This window comes from Papilio machaon, chromosome 7 (genome assembly GCF_912999745.1).
Source record: "Papilio machaon chromosome 7, ilPapMach1.1, whole genome shotgun sequence".
Lineage (NCBI taxonomy): Eukaryota > Metazoa > Arthropoda > Insecta > Lepidoptera > Papilionidae > Papilio > Papilio machaon.
This window is the reverse complement of record NC_059992.1, coordinates 353,497-370,974: the sequence shown is the minus strand read 5'-3', so window position 1 is coordinate 370,974 and position 17,478 is coordinate 353,497. Positions and strand designations below refer to the sequence as shown.

The 17,478-nt window shown below is 36.8% G+C and overlaps 1 protein-coding gene across 1 annotated transcript; it reads left to right on the top strand.

The window, feature by feature from the left end:
* The first annotated feature begins 12,916 nt into the window (after positions 1-12,916).
* On the top strand, positions 12,917-16,786 carry LOC123721124. Its single transcript, XM_045678602.1, has one exon. It carries the CDS (start codon positions 12,917-12,919, stop codon positions 16,784-16,786), a length of 3,870 nt encoding a protein of 1,289 aa, XP_045534558.1.
* The last annotated feature ends 692 nt before the right edge of the window (positions 16,787-17,478 follow it).

The window sequence follows — 17,478 nt, the reverse complement described above, 5'->3', positions numbered from 1 at the left end:
TCAGATGTCGTTTGATAACATCTCTGTATCTTAAGAACTGACCTCCAGATTTGCGCTTACTCCCTTTAAGTTGAGAGTAAAATATAGCTTTAGGCAACCTGGAGTCGGTCATACGAACGAGATGTCCGCACCATCTCAGCTGGTTTTTAATGATCATGGCCTCTATTCCGGACATCTCAGTCCGCTGCAGGACTTCAGAGTTAGGTACTCGGTCATGCCACTTAATATGTAGAATAGACCGTAGACATCGCATGTGGAAGGTGTCGAGCCGTTTTACGTCACCTTTGTAAAGACACCATGTCTCCGTGGCATAGAGAAGTATGGGCAGAATGACCGCTTTGTATACAGCGATCTTGGTGTGCATTCGAAGATCATGAGAGTCCCAGACTCTTCTCCTTAGCCTGCCGAATGATGTCGCTGCCTTTGCTATTCTTGAGGAAATTTCAGTTTCGAGGCGGTTATCATATCGAACGTAACTACCCAGATACTTAAAGGACTGTACTTCCTCAAGAGGCTTATCTCGGAGACAAATCGGTGTGGGGTCTGTCGAGGTACCACGAACAGGCTGCTTGAGAACTTGTGTTTTCGAGACGCTTATAAGCAGACCGAATTTTCTACACGACTCGTCAAGACGATTCAAAAAGATTTGTAGACTGTTTGCATGATGGGCCATCAGACAGACATCGTCTGCGTAAAGAGCATCCAGTATTGACACTTCTTGTATCATTCGCTTAGATCTAAAACGCGACAAGTCAAAGACACTTTTATCAGATCTGACTTCGAGGTAGATTTGTCCAGTACAGTTATTGTAAGAATCTCGCAGTACTGCAGCGAAATAGATAGCGAAGAGAGTCGGGGCCATTACGCATCCTTGCTTGACACCGCTTGTAACTGAAAAGTTTTTTGTGAGGTCACCTTCATGTCGTACGCGAGCTGTCATGCCGTCATGAAATTGGCGTATAAGGTTTACGAACTTTCCAGGACAACCCGTCTTTTCAAGGATAGCCCACAGAGCGGATCTCGGCACTCGGTCGAACGCTTTCTCAAGATCAACAAAACACATGTGACGGTCACGTTGCTGTTCAATACATTTTTCTTGCATTTGTTTAACGATAAAGATAGCGTCTGTTGTTCCTCTGCCGGCCCTAAAGCCATATTGACTTTCAGGCAAAATCCGTTCTGCTAACTCTCCAAGCCGTTGATTTAAAATATGAGCTAGGATTTTTCCGGCTGCGTTAAGTAAGGCGACACCTCTGTAGGATCCACAATCAGAGGTATAACCCTTGCCCTTATAGATCTTACAAATGATAGCATCTTTCCAGTCTTGAGGTATATCCTCAGTATCCCAGATCTTCAGCGTCAATTCAAAGAGACTGTTTTGAATATTGGGTCCACCGTATTTGTAAAGCTCGGCGGGCAGGCTGTCCGAGCCAGCAGCTTTATTGTTTTTAAGCCTATTTACGGCGAGGAGAAATTCCTCAAAAGTAGGAGGCGTGTTAAGCTCCACAGATGTAGGGAGAGCTTGAATACTATTTATTACTCCGAGATCGACCCCATCAGTGAGTGGATTTAGAACGTCACTAAAGTGTTCAGCCCAACGGTGCAACACCTCATCATGTTCTGTTAATCGTTTTGATTTGTCGCGCGAGTAGATTGGGGAAATCTTTTTAAACCGAGGTCCGAAAATTGTTCTTAGAGATTCATAGAATAGGCCTGTCTGCTTAATATCTGCAAGATGTTGTAATTCCACTGCTTTCATCATCCACCATCGGTTTTTCAATTCGCGCACTTTGAGTTTGAGATCTCTTTGTAAGGTTTTTCGTTGCGTACTATTGACAGTTGGGCTCCTTAGCAGGCGCCGAAAATCACTAACGAGCTTCGTAATCTCATTGTCGGAGTCGTCAAACCAATCCTGATTTTTCTTTTTCGGCTTGCCTACAACTCGCTCAGCTACTTCATGAAGTGATCGTGCTAAGTTACACCATTGTTCATTAATAGAAGATGTCGTGTTAGGTGGCATTTTACCAAATTCCGAGTTCAGGTTTTGTTGAACTTCACGCGACTGAATGAGCTTTGAGAAAGCTAGTCGAGCCGGAATATTGTGGTTTGATCGGCGAGGAGGTTTATAATTGATACGAATATTCGATTTTATTAGCCGGTGATCTGTCCAACCAACAGCGCCCCGCATTGCTCTTGTAATAAGGACATCTTTCAGATCAACCCTGCGTACGATGACATAATCAATAAGATGCCAATGTTTAGAGCGTGGGTGCATCCATGAGGTTTTAAACTTGTCGGCCATGCGGAAAAAAGAATTTGTGATGCAGAGGTTAAATTCTGCACATAAAGATAGAAGGAGCTCACCATTGGAATTACATTTTCCAATTCCATGTCGGCCAAGAATCCCTTCCCAGATGTGGAAATCGGTGCCAGTGCGTGCATTAAAGTCTCCCATGAGAATGATTTTATCATTGGGTGGTATATGTTGCAGGGTTTTTCGGAGATCGTTGTAAAACCGCAGTTTCTCGTCATCATCGTAAGTCATTGTAGGAGCATATACGCTAATTAGATGAAGATATTTGTTTAAACCGGTATGCAACCTAAGGGTCATAAGCCTATCGCTTATGCCTTTTGGTTTTTCTATAAGTGAATTAGCGATATTTGTTTTTAAAGCAAAACCTACTCCACAACTAGCTCTTTCAGAAGCAGGTTTCCCAACCCAGTAGTAAGTGTATCCCCCGCGGTCCTCACGAAGTTCTCCACTATCAGCTAAGTGAGTCTCGCTTAGGGCAACTATGTCTATTTTGTATCTAGACAGTTCTCTTGCGATAAGAGCAGTTTTTCGCTCTGGACATAAGTTTGTAGGGTTGTCAAGTAATGTTCGAACATTCCAAGTCGCAAAGGTCAGTGTTGTATTTGGCGATATCTTAACTTTTTGAATTTTTCGACCGCATTTGTTCGGTGCCCGAAGGCCGCGGTGTGCCAGCGGGGTAGAGTACAAGACGGACTATGTTTAGGCCACCTTTTCTAGGCCCCTCCCCTGTGCAGGGGTAAGCAGAGCGATCCTAAATAGGGCTGCTTAGTCGTCAGACGTGCTGCCGAACCCGTACTTCCGCCTAAGTCAAGTCCGGGAGCGACCACTCTCGTCTGACCGCCTATGTGCAGAGAAATGACTAAGAAACGGATTCACCGTGATCCGGTTTCCCACCACCACTACTCCATCGCCATAGGGCTTTGATTCGGAGAGTTATAGCCAAGGTTCATCTGCGCGTGAATGGATTTTAGTGGGTAAGCAGTTGCGCTCGTGCAAACCCACTCTCTCGTCCTATGCTACCATAATCCGATGGGCCAGTTGCCTGAAACGACCGGTGGTAAAACAGGATGCAGTGAATTGGCCGCCAACTATTATAGATCCCAGTTGACGCCCTTTAAGGCAGATCACATCACCTTGCTGTATTGCCAGAGAAGCCGAGGACAGCTGCCTATCGACAATGTTCGCCCTCTCTACCAAAACAGGCTTTGTTTAAATTGCAGGGGATCGACTGCATGAGTTAAGATTAATAGTGATCTCAACTCCTAGAAAAAGGAGAGATACCCCCTCATCCCTTTCCTAGTCCTTCCCCTTCCCCGTAAAGTCCATTTCCCCCTCTCATCCCTTCCTTACTAGAAAGGGGTGTGAGGGGAAGGTGGACTGTTTTTAGGCCTCCGGCACCTCACTCATCAGACGAAACGCAGATTACTCCACTTCACGCCTGTCTTCTGTGAGGTCGTGGTATTGCACCGGGCGAGCCGGCCCATTCGTGCGAAGATGTTAAAGCGGGCTCTACCACTGTTAATGATATCCTCGGTCAAACTGTAATTACTATTGTTGGCCAAACATCCATTTTTTTATTATTGTATAAGGTGACAAACGACAAAGCGGCCACTTGAATTCACTGAAATTGCCAAGTAACCGTAAAATGTTTTGTTTAAAGTAATGAAAACCAGCTTATTATCATCGTCTGCCATTACGTGGTGTCATAAAGTGAGGTTAATGTGTCGCGCGATGACCGCAGATTCAGCAAAGTTAACTTTACGCGTATTTTTATCGTTTTATTAAAAAGCGATACTGCCTGCAAAACCCATATTTATGGTAATAAAAACAAGCAGTTTTACATAACAGTTTCATGTAACAAATAATTATCTTAAAGATAAGAAATATCTCTTACCGTGGATTTTTGAAACCAAAAAAATATTGATGAGGATATATTTTAAGCAGAGATTTTGGTCTCAGAGACCAATTGTTAAACATTCCAATCATTAGCATAGCTGTTAATCAAAAGGAAATTAAATATAAACTTTCAGAATCTTAAACAGAATTAAAGAAAGACAAAAAGAAGAGTGGACAAGAAAAATAAAGATAATTTTACAATGTTGAACAGAAAGTGCAGTAAAACATTTAGAAAACTTAAATAAAAGTCGGTTCCGCACAGCTTTGGTCATTACTAAAGTTGTAGATTGTATAGCCCGAGCGACAACGCGAGCTGCGGGGTACGGGAGGCAGGGCAGATCTTTTTTTATTTATTATGTACAATTTGTATTATTTATAAAGCATCATTAGTACAAAAATTTTACATTACGGAAATAAAACATTTTCTTTACTGAAAAATGAAAACGAAGATATCCTAAAAATCTTTTTAAAATTTTTTTACAGACATGACATCCCAGTTTATGTAGGAATATAAAATACACCTAAACTTCAATAGAATTACAAAACAAAACATTCGTCATTATCTAGTACAAATTAACTATTAACAAAACATTCGCTATCTGTGTTGGTCTGTTTGTCCAGGCTAATAGAGTTCTGTGTTTGTTTTATAGTTTACTAGCTGTGCCCGCGACTTCGTCCGCGTGAAATACTATTTTGGGTAGCATTTTTTTTTGGGCTAATTATTTTATTTAACCAACGTGCTATGCTTTGATGTATGTAGAAGAACATAGAAAGAGGTGTGCCCGGACCGCGCCAAATGTAGGTCCTGGGTCTCTGCCTACCCCTCTGGGTTACGGGTCGTGAATTATGTTGTTGTTGTGGTTTTTACTTAAACTTATAAAAAATGCCAAAAAAATATGAAACTTACAAAATATTCGCATAAACATCTTCCCATACAAACATTCATCCCCTATTCCGTTTTGTTACATTGCAACCTTGAGGGTAAAAGTTTTACAAATTTAAAATGTCATATTTATTTATATCAAATCAGCAGCCTAAAAAATAAGTTTAAAGCTTCTAACTGTAAAAATGACGATACTTCCATACAAATTTCCACCCTCACTTTCAGCCTCTTATAACCCTTTTTTCGCGTTAAAAAGTAGGCTTTGTCCTTCCTCAGGCTCTAGACTAAATATTGGTAAGGGTAACATCAAAACATATTAAACAAAACATTCACCAAAACCTTACATATTTCCTAACAAAATTTCATCCCCTATTGTTATTTAGCACTCTTGGGGGCAAAATTTTTACAAAAATTTAATTTCCTATTTATTTATATAGAATTAGTAACCTCAAAAATAAGTTTCAAGCTTCTAACTGTAAAAATGACGATACTTTCATACAAATTTCCACCCTAACTTTCAACCCCTTACAAACCCTTTTTCGCGTTGTAAAGTAGTCTTTATCCTTTCTCGGGCTCTAAACTAAATATTTGTAACGGTAACAGCAAAACATATTGAACAAAACATTCAACAAAATCTAAAATATTCCCAAACAAAATTTCATCCTTAATTGTTATTTAGCACCCTTAAGAGTAAACTTTTTTCAAATATTGAATATTAATTTCTTTATATCAAATTAGCAGCCTCAAAAATTAGTTTCAAGCTTCTAACTGTAAAAAAAGACGATACTTCCATACAATATTCCACCCCCTCTTTCAACCCCTTACAATCCCCTTTTCGCGTTAAAATGTAGCCTACGTCTTTCCTCAGGCCCTAGACTAAATATTGGTAAGGATAATAGCAAAACATATTAAACAACACATTCACCAAAACCGAGCATATTGCCAATCAAAATTTCATCCCCTATTGTTATTTAGCACCCTTGGGCGTAAATTTTTTTACAAAAATTTAATTTTATATTTATTCATATAGAATTAGCAACCTCAAAAATAAGTTTCAAGCTTCCAACTGTAAAAATGACGATAATTCCATACAAACTTACACCCCCACGTTCAACCCCTTGCAAACCCTTTTTCGCGTTAAAATGTGCCCTATGTCCTTCCTCAGGCTCTAGACTAAATATTGGTAAGGGTAATAGCAAAACATATTAAAGAAAACATTCAACAAAATCTCACATATTGCCAAACAAAATTTCATCCCCTATTGTTATTTAGCACCCTTGGGGGTAAAATTTTACAAAAATTTAATTTCATATTTATCTTTATCAAATTAGCAGCCTTGAAAATAAGTTTCAACCTTCTACCTGTAATAATGACGATAATTCCATACAAACTTTCACCCCCACTTTCAACCCCTTCAAACCCCTTTTTCGCGTTAAAATGTAGCCTACGTCTTTCCTCAGGCTCTAGACTAAATATTAGTAAGGGTTACAGCAAAGCATATTAAACAAAACATTCACCAAAACCGAATATATTGCCAAACAAAATTTCATCCCCTATTGTTATTTAGCACCCTTGGGGGTAAAATTTTTCGAAAAATTTAATTTCATATTTATCTTTATCAAATCAGCCTTGAAAATAAGTTTCAACCTTCTACCTGTAAAAATGACCATAATTCCATACAAACTCTCACCCCCACTTTCAACCCCTTACAACCCCTTTTTCGCGTTAAAATGTAGCCTATGTCCATCCTCAGGCTCTAGACTATCTGTGTACAAAATTTCATTTAAATCGGTTCAGTAGTTTTGGCGTGAAAGCGAGACAGACAGACAGACAGACAGACAGACAGACAGACAGAGTTACTTTCGCATTTATAATATTAGTAAGGATTAGCAACCTCAAAAATAAGTTTCAAGCTTCCAACTGTAAAAATGACGATAATTCCATACAAACTTACACCCCCACGTTCAACCCCTTGCAAACCCTTTTTCGCGTTAAAATATGCCCTATGTCCTTCCTCAGGCTCTAGACTAAATATTGGTAAGGGTAATAGCAAAACATATTAAAGAAAACATTCAACAAAATCTCACATATTGCCAAACAAAATTTCATCCCCTATTGTTATTTAGCACCCTTGGGGGTAAAATTTTACAAAAATTTAATTTCATATTTATCTTTATCAAATTAGCAGCCTTGAAAATAAGTTTCAACCTTCTACCTGTAAAAATGACGATAATTCCATACAAACTTTCACCCCCACTTTCAACCCCTTCAAACCCCTTTTTCGCGTTAAAATGTAGCCTACGTCTTTCCTCAGGCTCTAGACTAAATATTAGTAAGGGTTACAGCAAAGCATATTAAACAAAACATTCACCAAAACCGAATATATTGCCAAACAAAATTTCATCCCCTATTGTTATTTAGCACCCTTGGGGGTAAAATTTTTCGAAAAATTTAATTTCATATTTATCTTTATCAAATCAGCCTTGAAAATAAGTTTCAACCTTCTACCTGTAAAAATGACCATAATTCCATACAAACTCTCACCCCCACTTTCAACCCCTTACAACCCCTTTTTCGCGTTAAAATGTAGCCTATGTCCATCCTCAGGCTCTAGACTATCTGTGTACAAAATTTCATTTAAATCGGTTCAGTAGTTTTGGCGTGAAAGCGAGACAGACAGACAGACAGACAGACAGACAGACAGACAGAGTTACTTTCGCATTTATAATATTAGTAAGGATTGACATTGACGATGTTTGAATAATTTACTAATTCTGACACAACTCGGAACGTATGTTATCATTTTGTTGCCATGGAACGTATCCGAACTTCATAGATAACATTTGTCTAATCCGAATTTAATATAAATACAAATGTCGTGTAAATAAATAACATAATAAGCTAGAAAAATACGAACTGAGTATATTTTGAAGATAATTACATTTTTAAAACATTAGATTTTTACAGATTTTTTGTAGTCTCTGTTCGTAATCGATGAGAGTGTGAGAATGAGTGCAACGATCCCTAAAAGCTTTCACAGAATTTGAGCTCGATCACATCGCATCAGCTTTTAGATAATGGAACAATTCGGCTGAAATAAATATTGCTTTCACACAACATTCGCTCATATTACAAAAGAAGACTTAAAAACACCGATCAGAAAATATTTCATTTAAAACACAATCATGCTTCATTATATTTAAATACGAAGAATCTTTAACAAACAAAAACATTAAAGATTTGTTTTCAATTTAGTTATAACAAGTAGATACCTACAAGATGATAAAAACATTATACATAGTTCCATAGGTGGGCACAGTTAATCAAAAAGTTAACTTCGTTAATCGTTAATCCGTTAAATAAAAATTTAACTTCGTTAATCGTTAAAGCGTTTAATTTAAGAAAATTTAACGCAAGTTAAAGTTAACAGTTAAAGTTAATTTTTGTTTATATTACGAGTATAAGGCGCAAGCGGGAAATGGCCATGCGAATAATCTCCGAATCGTATGGACCGATTTTGTCGAGACTTTCAATAGAACTTAGGCTATTTTTTTACTGAGCTTACGAAATCTCGGGCGATCGCTAATCCTATCTATAGTTTAGTTATATAATATACTAAAATATAATTTAGACAATAGGAGCGATGTACTAATGCCTGTACCATAATAATGACATAGCATGCACTAGTTACACACACTTATATACTACACTGACAATGATGGACAATTGACTTTTTCAGTCAATTTTTTTATGGACAATCCGACGTCACGGAATTAGAGAGCTAACTAAATTTAGACAACACAAATTTTCTATTAAACAGTTGACATGTGATAATATTAAAAAAAACAATCAAAACTTTTGTGCAGTATTTACATTTATCTGTTACTATTTGCACCCGGATATTCATTTGCTCATACTCCAACAACTGAACATTTAATTTTATGTATAATTTGGTAATATTTTTTTTTTATTTTAGCTAAGGACCCACGAACAGACTTATAATTTTTTACGTACTTTTTAACCAATCCAGTGATACGTCTCAACACATCAAACTATACAACTGAGATGCCTTCGATAACTTCTATCATCTAATGATCTATCGTCCGATCTATTGTTATATGTTAAATCAAGTTAAATTATTCTCAGTGTATTGAGCATAAGTTACACGACATAACGAAAACAACCGATCGCGGGTGATGTCTTCTCTCTTTCTTATCACCTATAAAATCGTTATAGTTAATTAGTAAGAATGTGTTTTGAATTATTTTCAACGACATTCGATTAATTTTAAAATAAACTTTCGATATACGTAAAAAAATCGATGTCTTTTGTAAAGGTCACTTGTGGCGACATTTCATATATTAAATTTAGTATAACACAGTTTAACATTATTTCACTAACACAATTATTTTATCTTTTTCCTCATTCTTTCTCGTTTTGTCGTATACTTTTTTTGTAAACAAACAAATTATCTTCGCTATTGTCTTTGCGCAGCGCACGTGCATCCCCTACCATTAGAAGGGTTGGGGCCATAAATCTATCGAGTTCGTTATCGTATTCTCTGTGCGGCCGTCCATTTGATCCTTTGTTCATATTTTTAAAATGAAAAAATATTTTTCGTTGACTATGAAGAAGCCCCAAAAAAACAAACGACGGTAATAAACACCTAAATCCCTTTTGTTTTTGAGGAACGTTTATTGCGTGCACATTTCGTCTTTCGAATTTTTAAATTTATTTTTCATTGCTTGTTTCTTATCTACGCAATGACAAAAAAATCCTATTTGTACGCTTTTTCAAATGAACCATAAACTATTTTTTTAATATTTTTTGTTGTCTTTAAACTCCAAAATTAAAATAAACATTTTGTCTGCAACAAAGTTTAGTTGTATTTTAGGTACGACGTTGAAGAGTAATGCACTCTCGATTATTTTGATTGCTATTCAACGCAGAGTTTATTTTTTTTAATAGATTTTGCGTCTCACGTTCAACAATTATTGTATTAAGAGTAAAGTGTTTTTGAACCTTATGTTGATTTTATAACAAAGTCTTGTTCTAAAAAAAGTGATGTTAAATAAATGAAAACCAGTTTTAATGTGAATAAAATGTAATAAAGACTTTTCGAGACATTTGTGTAAATATGAAATAATTAATAAACTTTGAAGGTGTCTAGCGCATAAAATTCGCAATATTTAATAGAGGTAAGTTTGTTTAAATCGTCACTATTTTCTAACAAGGATTCTGTGGTACTCTTTTGATCACGTCTATCCCGGCCGCTCGGTGTATTGTATAACATGCATCACACTCGCTCGTTCTCGTTCTCGTTCACCATTCGACTCGCCGACGGTCGCCGAACATAGCCGAACTTACGAATGTAGCCTGATGCATAATTTAAATAAAATGACAACACGTCAATAAGTGTCTATTGTAACAATTAACGGACTAAATTAACGGAAGTAGAATTTAACGGAAGTTAACAAGAGCGTTAACACTTTTTGAATTTAACTTAAAAGTTAATCCGTTAAGGAAAATGTTAACTTCGTTAATTAACGATTAACGGATTAACGAGTTAATGCCCACCTTTGCATAGTTCCATCCATCCATCTAAACATTCGCATTTGCACTATTTGTGTTTAACTTTACTTATTTTCTTACTTTAAATTTATTTATGTTTCAGTGTTGTTTAAACTTTTGATATGCAACATATATGAAATTCTAAAATGGAAACACGAACTATATTACACAGCGGAAATAACCAATGCATCAAAATCGCAGCCGGAGTGTGCCGGTTTTGTTAAAATACGTGAGCTCCGGTATGTATCGCTTTCCTTTTTACCATTTTCGGTTCGGTTTGTGATTCCAGTTTCGATTTGTCTAGTCTAAGTCCACAATGAATATGACAATTTCAGATTTTCATACACTGCTGTTATGGTAAATCCCTCCATATTCGTCTACATATAAATATTCTACGATGCACATATGTTTATAAATTTACATAAAGAATGTTTTGGAGCAATGTAAACAAGCTGTTTTATGTGTTTGTTTAAGAGCAATTCAGTTTCAATAGATGGCGCCACTAATGATAATGCACAGAACTGGCACATATTGGCGCCGCGACTTATTTATGAAAAAATGTATCGAATAGAGTTGTCTTTTGTTTGTTTTCATTATTCTTTCTTGTGTGTGTTTTTTCTTCACGTTGTAACGAGTTTGTTTTGTATAAAGTTTTATTTAACGTTTCGTAGTGTATTGTAATATATTATAAAGTTGAGTATCAAAAATAAACAGTCTCTTTTATCAAAAGTAAAGTGTCGTGTTTCATTGAACAAACATTTTGGTGCCGAAACCCGGGAAAACACGAATCGAACTAAAGTGAAAATATTAATTTTGTGATTGTGTTGCGTGAACGTTGAACATTAAAAATGTCTGAAATATTAAAAGTGTGTCTACGGCGACAAGAGGAGTTATTTGAGCGGGTTAGTAAAGCGCAAATTAATTACAAAAAGACATCTAAAGATCGGCTTACAGTGACATATATTGAAACAAAAAAAGAGGCGTTAGATAAATTGTGGGAGTCATTCTTAAGTAATCATAACGAGATTGTTGCCTCTGTAGACAAGTCTGATAAATCTAAACTTAGTTATTTTGCCGAAGATATGTATTCAGAGTTTGAGAATATTTACGAAGCTTATACAATAAAATTAAAAGATGATCTACAGATATACCAGCCGACTTCATTTGTGAGAGCGTCTAATAATCAACCCAGTACTGTTGCGACCTCTAGCGATGTGAAGTTACCGACAATTCATTTGCCAAGATTTTCTTGCGGATACGAAAATTGGCAAACTTTCTATGATATGTTTGTATCGTTAATTCATAACAATTCTACACTAACCGCTGCTCAAAAACTGCATTATTTGAAGAGTTGCTTAACTGGCGAAGCGGAAATTCTGCTTAAAAATCTATCTACAACAGATGTGAATTATAATGAGGCGTGGAGCCAGTTGGTTCGACGATACAACAATAAACGCTTCAATACCAATGAAGTTATGAAACGTATGTTTTCCCAAAAGAATTTAACGAGTGAGTCGCCCGCTGCTTTAAAACTACTTTTAGATACGACATCTTCGTGTTTAAAATCATTGCAAAATTTGGAGATAAATACAAGTGCATGGGACGCTATTATAATTTATTTGGTAGTAACAAAAGTAGATGCAGAGACAAGAAAGTTATGGGAGTTAGAAGTGAGCCGAGTACATTCAGACAGTGAAGCAGATACTTTACCTACCTGGGAGGAGCTGAAGAGATTTATCGAGACTAGATTTAGAACGTTAGAGATGTTGGAGTCATCAAATCATTATAACAGCAGACCAGCTAAAACAACACAACATAACAACACTACGAGACAAATTACAAAGCAGAGATCATTTCATTCATCAGTGGAAGAGGAGAAGAGAGATTACATCTGTGTCATGTGTTCCGGACGACACTTATTGTATCAGTGTAAGCAATTTGCAGCACAAACCCCAGAGAAGAGAACTGAGTATGTACAATCAAATCATTTGTGCTTCAATTGCTTATCACCTAATCACAGCGTGAAGAATTGCTACTCAACTACGAGCTGTCGTCGATGTGCCCGACGACATCATACATTACTGCATTATGAGAGAACATCTAACCGAGAAGAGAGATCAATTACAGAGGAATCTTCAAGTAATGATAACACTTCAACTGAAGTTAAAGAGAGGAGTAAACAACCTGAGAGGAATGTTGTAGCCCATTTTACTAATGAGAGTCACCTGAGCAGAGTGTTACTGGCTACAGCTATGGTCAAAATCAAATCAACTACAGGTTATTCACAAATAGTTAGAGCTTTGATTGATCAAGGATCTGAAGCGTCATTTATAACTGAAGCCACAGCACAATTCCTGAAGTTAAAGCGAGATTCAGTGAACGGTGTTATATCAGGAGTCGGAGAAGGTCAAACACAAGCGAAGAGTATGGCTTCTTTTGAGATCGTATCTTTACGTAACCCTGAGTTTTCTATTCAAGTCAATGCGTTCGTGTTGAAGAGGTTGACTTCATTTATACCGTCCCGAGACTCATCTATACATGATTGGAAAGAGATCACAAACTTACCTTTGGCTGACCCTACCTACAGTACACCTGGACGAATAGACATTATTCTAGGTGCTGACATCTACGGAGAAATTCTACTGGATGGTTTTCTGAAACATTCTGAGTTATCTGGACCAGTTGCACAAAACACGCAATTGGGCTGGATATTATCTGGAAAAATAAAAAATGAATTAGTGCAAGAAAATCGCAATATTATCAGCATGCATATACAACCAAAGGAAGATGAGTTTTTAAAACAATTCTGGGAGATAGAAAGAGAACCTGAAAGTATCATAAAGAGAAAGACTAAAGAGGAATTAAGATGTGAAGAAATTTACGAAGAAACAACATATAGAAACAGTGAAGGACGTTACGTCGTCAGATTACCTTTTAAAAGTCCTAATCCAGAATGTCTAAATGGTCAATCAAAAGAGATAGCGCTACGAAGGTTCAAATTATTAGAGAAGAAATTACTTAAAAATACAAAGCTACAAGAAGAGTACAAAAACGTAATAGAGGATTATTTACAGCAAAATCACATGAGAAAAATAACTGATGAGAGAGAGTTACGTGATAATCACGTCGTTTATCTACCACACCATGCAGTGATTAGAGATGATAAACAGACTACCCGAGTAAGAGTGGTGTTCGACGCTTCGAGCAAAGGAGTGAACAATGTGTCATTAAATGACAATCTTCTCGTCGGACCCAAATTACAAAGTGATCTACGTCATATTCTAATAAGATGGAGATGCCATAGAATTTGTATAGTTGCAGACTTAGTTAAAATGTATCGTCAAGTGGTTGTCAACGAGCAAGATACAGATTTCCAAAGAATACTATGGAGATCAAATCCACACGAATCTATTCAACATTACAAACTACTGAGACTTACCTTTGGAACATCTTGTGCGCCATACTTAGCTGTAAAGTCTTTGCAACAACTAGCAAAAGATGAGCAAACAAAATATCCACTTGCGGCACTAATCACTCTGCAAGACTATTATATGGACGATTTACTTACCGGATGTGAAACAACAAAGCAAGCTATAGAGATATATGAGCAAATGAATAATTTAATGAGAGCAGGTGGTTTTGAACTCCAAAAATGGAGCAGCAACAGCGAAGACTTACTGGAACACATCTGTAAAGAGAATCAAAGAGACAATCAGTTAATACAATTTAAATCTAATGATAGCATAAAAGTATTAGGTCTTACCTGGAACAATACAAACGATAATTTTCAATATCATTTTCAACTACCTAAAAGTAATGAGAATGGAGAAGACGTAACTAAAAGAAAAGTACTGTCTGAGATAGCGCGTCTTTACGATCCTATGGGCTGGATAGCATCAATCGTCGTTAGAGCGAAGATTTTTATACAGAAACTGTGGATAGCAAAATTATCATGGGATGAGAGACTCACCCCACAATTATTACACGAGTGGCAACAATTCAAAGAGGACCTACCAAAATTAGAGAAGATCGTCATTCCGAGATGGTTTCACGTCAGTATCGGAGATAATGTAGAACTGCATGCATTCGCTGATGCATCTCAGTCAGCTTATGCAGCAGCGGTGTATTTAAAATCGACCAGCAAAGATGGTAGCATCGCCGTCAACCTTGTCACCGCTAAAACGAAGGTAGCGCCAGTGGAGAAGAAGATATCAATCCCACGCCTGGAACTGTGTGCAGCGCTACTAGCTGCAAAATTAGTATACGAAGTGTCCCAAGTCATGAACATTCCTAAGAGTAAAATATACGCGTGGTCTGATAGCACGATAGTTTTGGCATGGATAGCAGGAGAGCCGAGTCGATGGACGACTTTCGTGAGCAATAGAACATCTGAGATCCTTACCATGCTGGAACCAGAGCAGTGGAGACACGTAGCTACAGATCAAAATCCAGCTGATAGCGCGTCTAGAGGACTGAAAGTAACAGAGTTAATAGATAACAAATTGTGGTGGCATGGTCCAAATTGGCTACATCAAGAAACTTATGAACAGAACACAAGCAATAATTTTGAGACTACAGAAGAGGCAAAACCAATTAAAGCACTAACTACTACTACTAAAGATCAGGAAGAATTTATTTGGACGAGATTTTCAACATTACCTAAAATGCTAAAGGTGTTGTCTTATTGCAAAAAGTTTTTATATTTGAGACTACCAAAGGAACAACGAAATATTTCATTCAAAATTGTGAGTCGAGAGGAAACAGAGGCTATATTAAAATATTGTATAAAAGAGACACAGAAGATGTATTTCGAAGATGACATTAATCGTTTAAGAGCGGGGCAAAGTGTATCACAGAAGAGTCAACTACTTACCTTTCATCCAGTTATCGATGAAACTGGACTTTTGAGAGTGGGAGGCAGAATTCAAGAGGCTCAAGTTGATTATACAAGACGTCATCCAGTTATTTTACCCAGTGGAAGTCACATCACCAAATTAATAATTGAAGACGCACATATAAAAACACTTCATGGAGGACCACAACTGATGTTAAACTATTTAAGATCGAAGTACTGGATACTTAAAGCAAGAAATTTAGTGAAGAAGTGCTATAGAAATTGTGTTACATGCTTAAGATATTCACGAAAAAACAACAATCCGTTTATGGGACAGCTTCCGGAGGCGAGACTTAAACCAACGAGGCCGTTCAAAATTGCTGGCGTCGATTTCACAGGATTTATAAACATACGATTTTCGCCAGGACGAGGAGCCAAATGCTATAAAGGATACATTTGTCTATTCGTATGCTTCGTAACCAAAGCGATTCACCTTGAAGCTGTGTCAGATTTGACTTCTTCGGGATTCATTGCAGCATTCCAGAGATTTGTGTCAAGAAGAGGATATTGTGAAACATTATATTCAGATAATGGAACAAATTTTATCGGCGCAGATAGAGAACTAGGAGAAATGTTTGACCGAGTTAAATCTAAATTACCTGACGAACTTCAGCATCTTCTAGCAAACGAGGGAACGGCATGGAAGTACAGCCCACCGCATGGACCAAACTTCGGAGGACTATGGGAAGCTGGTGTTCGCTCAACAAAAATGCATCTGAAAAGAATAATCGGAGATTCTACACTTACCTTTGAAGAGCTAACGACGGTCTTGACGCAAATAGAGGCCTGTCTTAATTCACGACCTTTGTCTTACCTGAGTGATAATCCAAATGACCCCATGCCATTAACGCCTGGTCATTTCTTAATAGGGGAACCATTGCGAATTATACCAGACGAGAGTTATGAAGATTGCAACATTTCAAATTTGAGGCGGTGGAAGTACTGCCAAAAATTGATGAATGATTTCTGGAGAAAATGGTCCAATGAATATTTAGTTACCTTGAATCAGAGACACAAATGGACCACAAAGAAGAAGGAGCCTGAAATCGATGATATTGTTTTAATAAGAGACAACAACATACCCCCAGCCAAATGGTGGTTGGGCAGAATCATTGAGAAGCATACTGGAAAAGATAACGTTACACGAGTCGTATCTATTAAAACTAAAAATGGAATTTGTAAAAGACCATGTAATAAGCTATGTTTTTTGCCAAAAGACACAGAGTAGAGTCAATTATTAATTTCATTGTGTGTTTTAATTTATTTGCTTTAATTTTTTTCTTCTTATATCGAGTCGAGTTTTATTTTATCATTCATATATCTTATTGTATAGAGTTTAGTGTTATTTTATCATTTATATTTCTTGTTATATAGAGACTAGTGTTGTGATTAATATTCTTTGCATATTTTTGTTACTTAAGCATAGATTGCCATGGTGGGCGGTGATTATTTTGTTTTGTGTATTAGAGATTTTGAGTTTACATAGAGATGTAAAGGACTGTTCGTCCTTTGGTGGGCGGGATGTTTAAGAGCAATTCAGTTTCAATAGATGGCGCCACTAATGATAATGCACAGAACTGGCACATATTGGCGCCGCGACTTATTTATGAAAAAATGTATCGAATAGAGTTGTCTTTTGTTTGTTTTCATTATTCTTTCTTGTGTGTGTTTTTTCTTCACGTTGTAACGAGTTTGTTTTGTATAAAGTTTTATTTAACGTTTCGTAGTGTATTGTAATATATTATAAAGTTGAGTATCAAAAATAAACAGTCTCTTTTATCAAAGTAAAGTGTCGTGTTTCATTGAACAAACAGTGTTAAAGCCTTAAAAAGTTGTATAAAACATGGTAATGTTTGCATCACTTTTTAAATTATAAGTAGGATTAAAGTTATTACAAATTTTCTGAATACTGTTACTTCA

What these genes read in the sequence shown, in the direction of transcription:
- LOC123721124 (XM_045678602.1), top strand. Translation starts at nt 12,917, where the DNA reads ATGGTCAAAATCAAATCAACTACAGGTTATTCACAAATAGTTAGAGCT.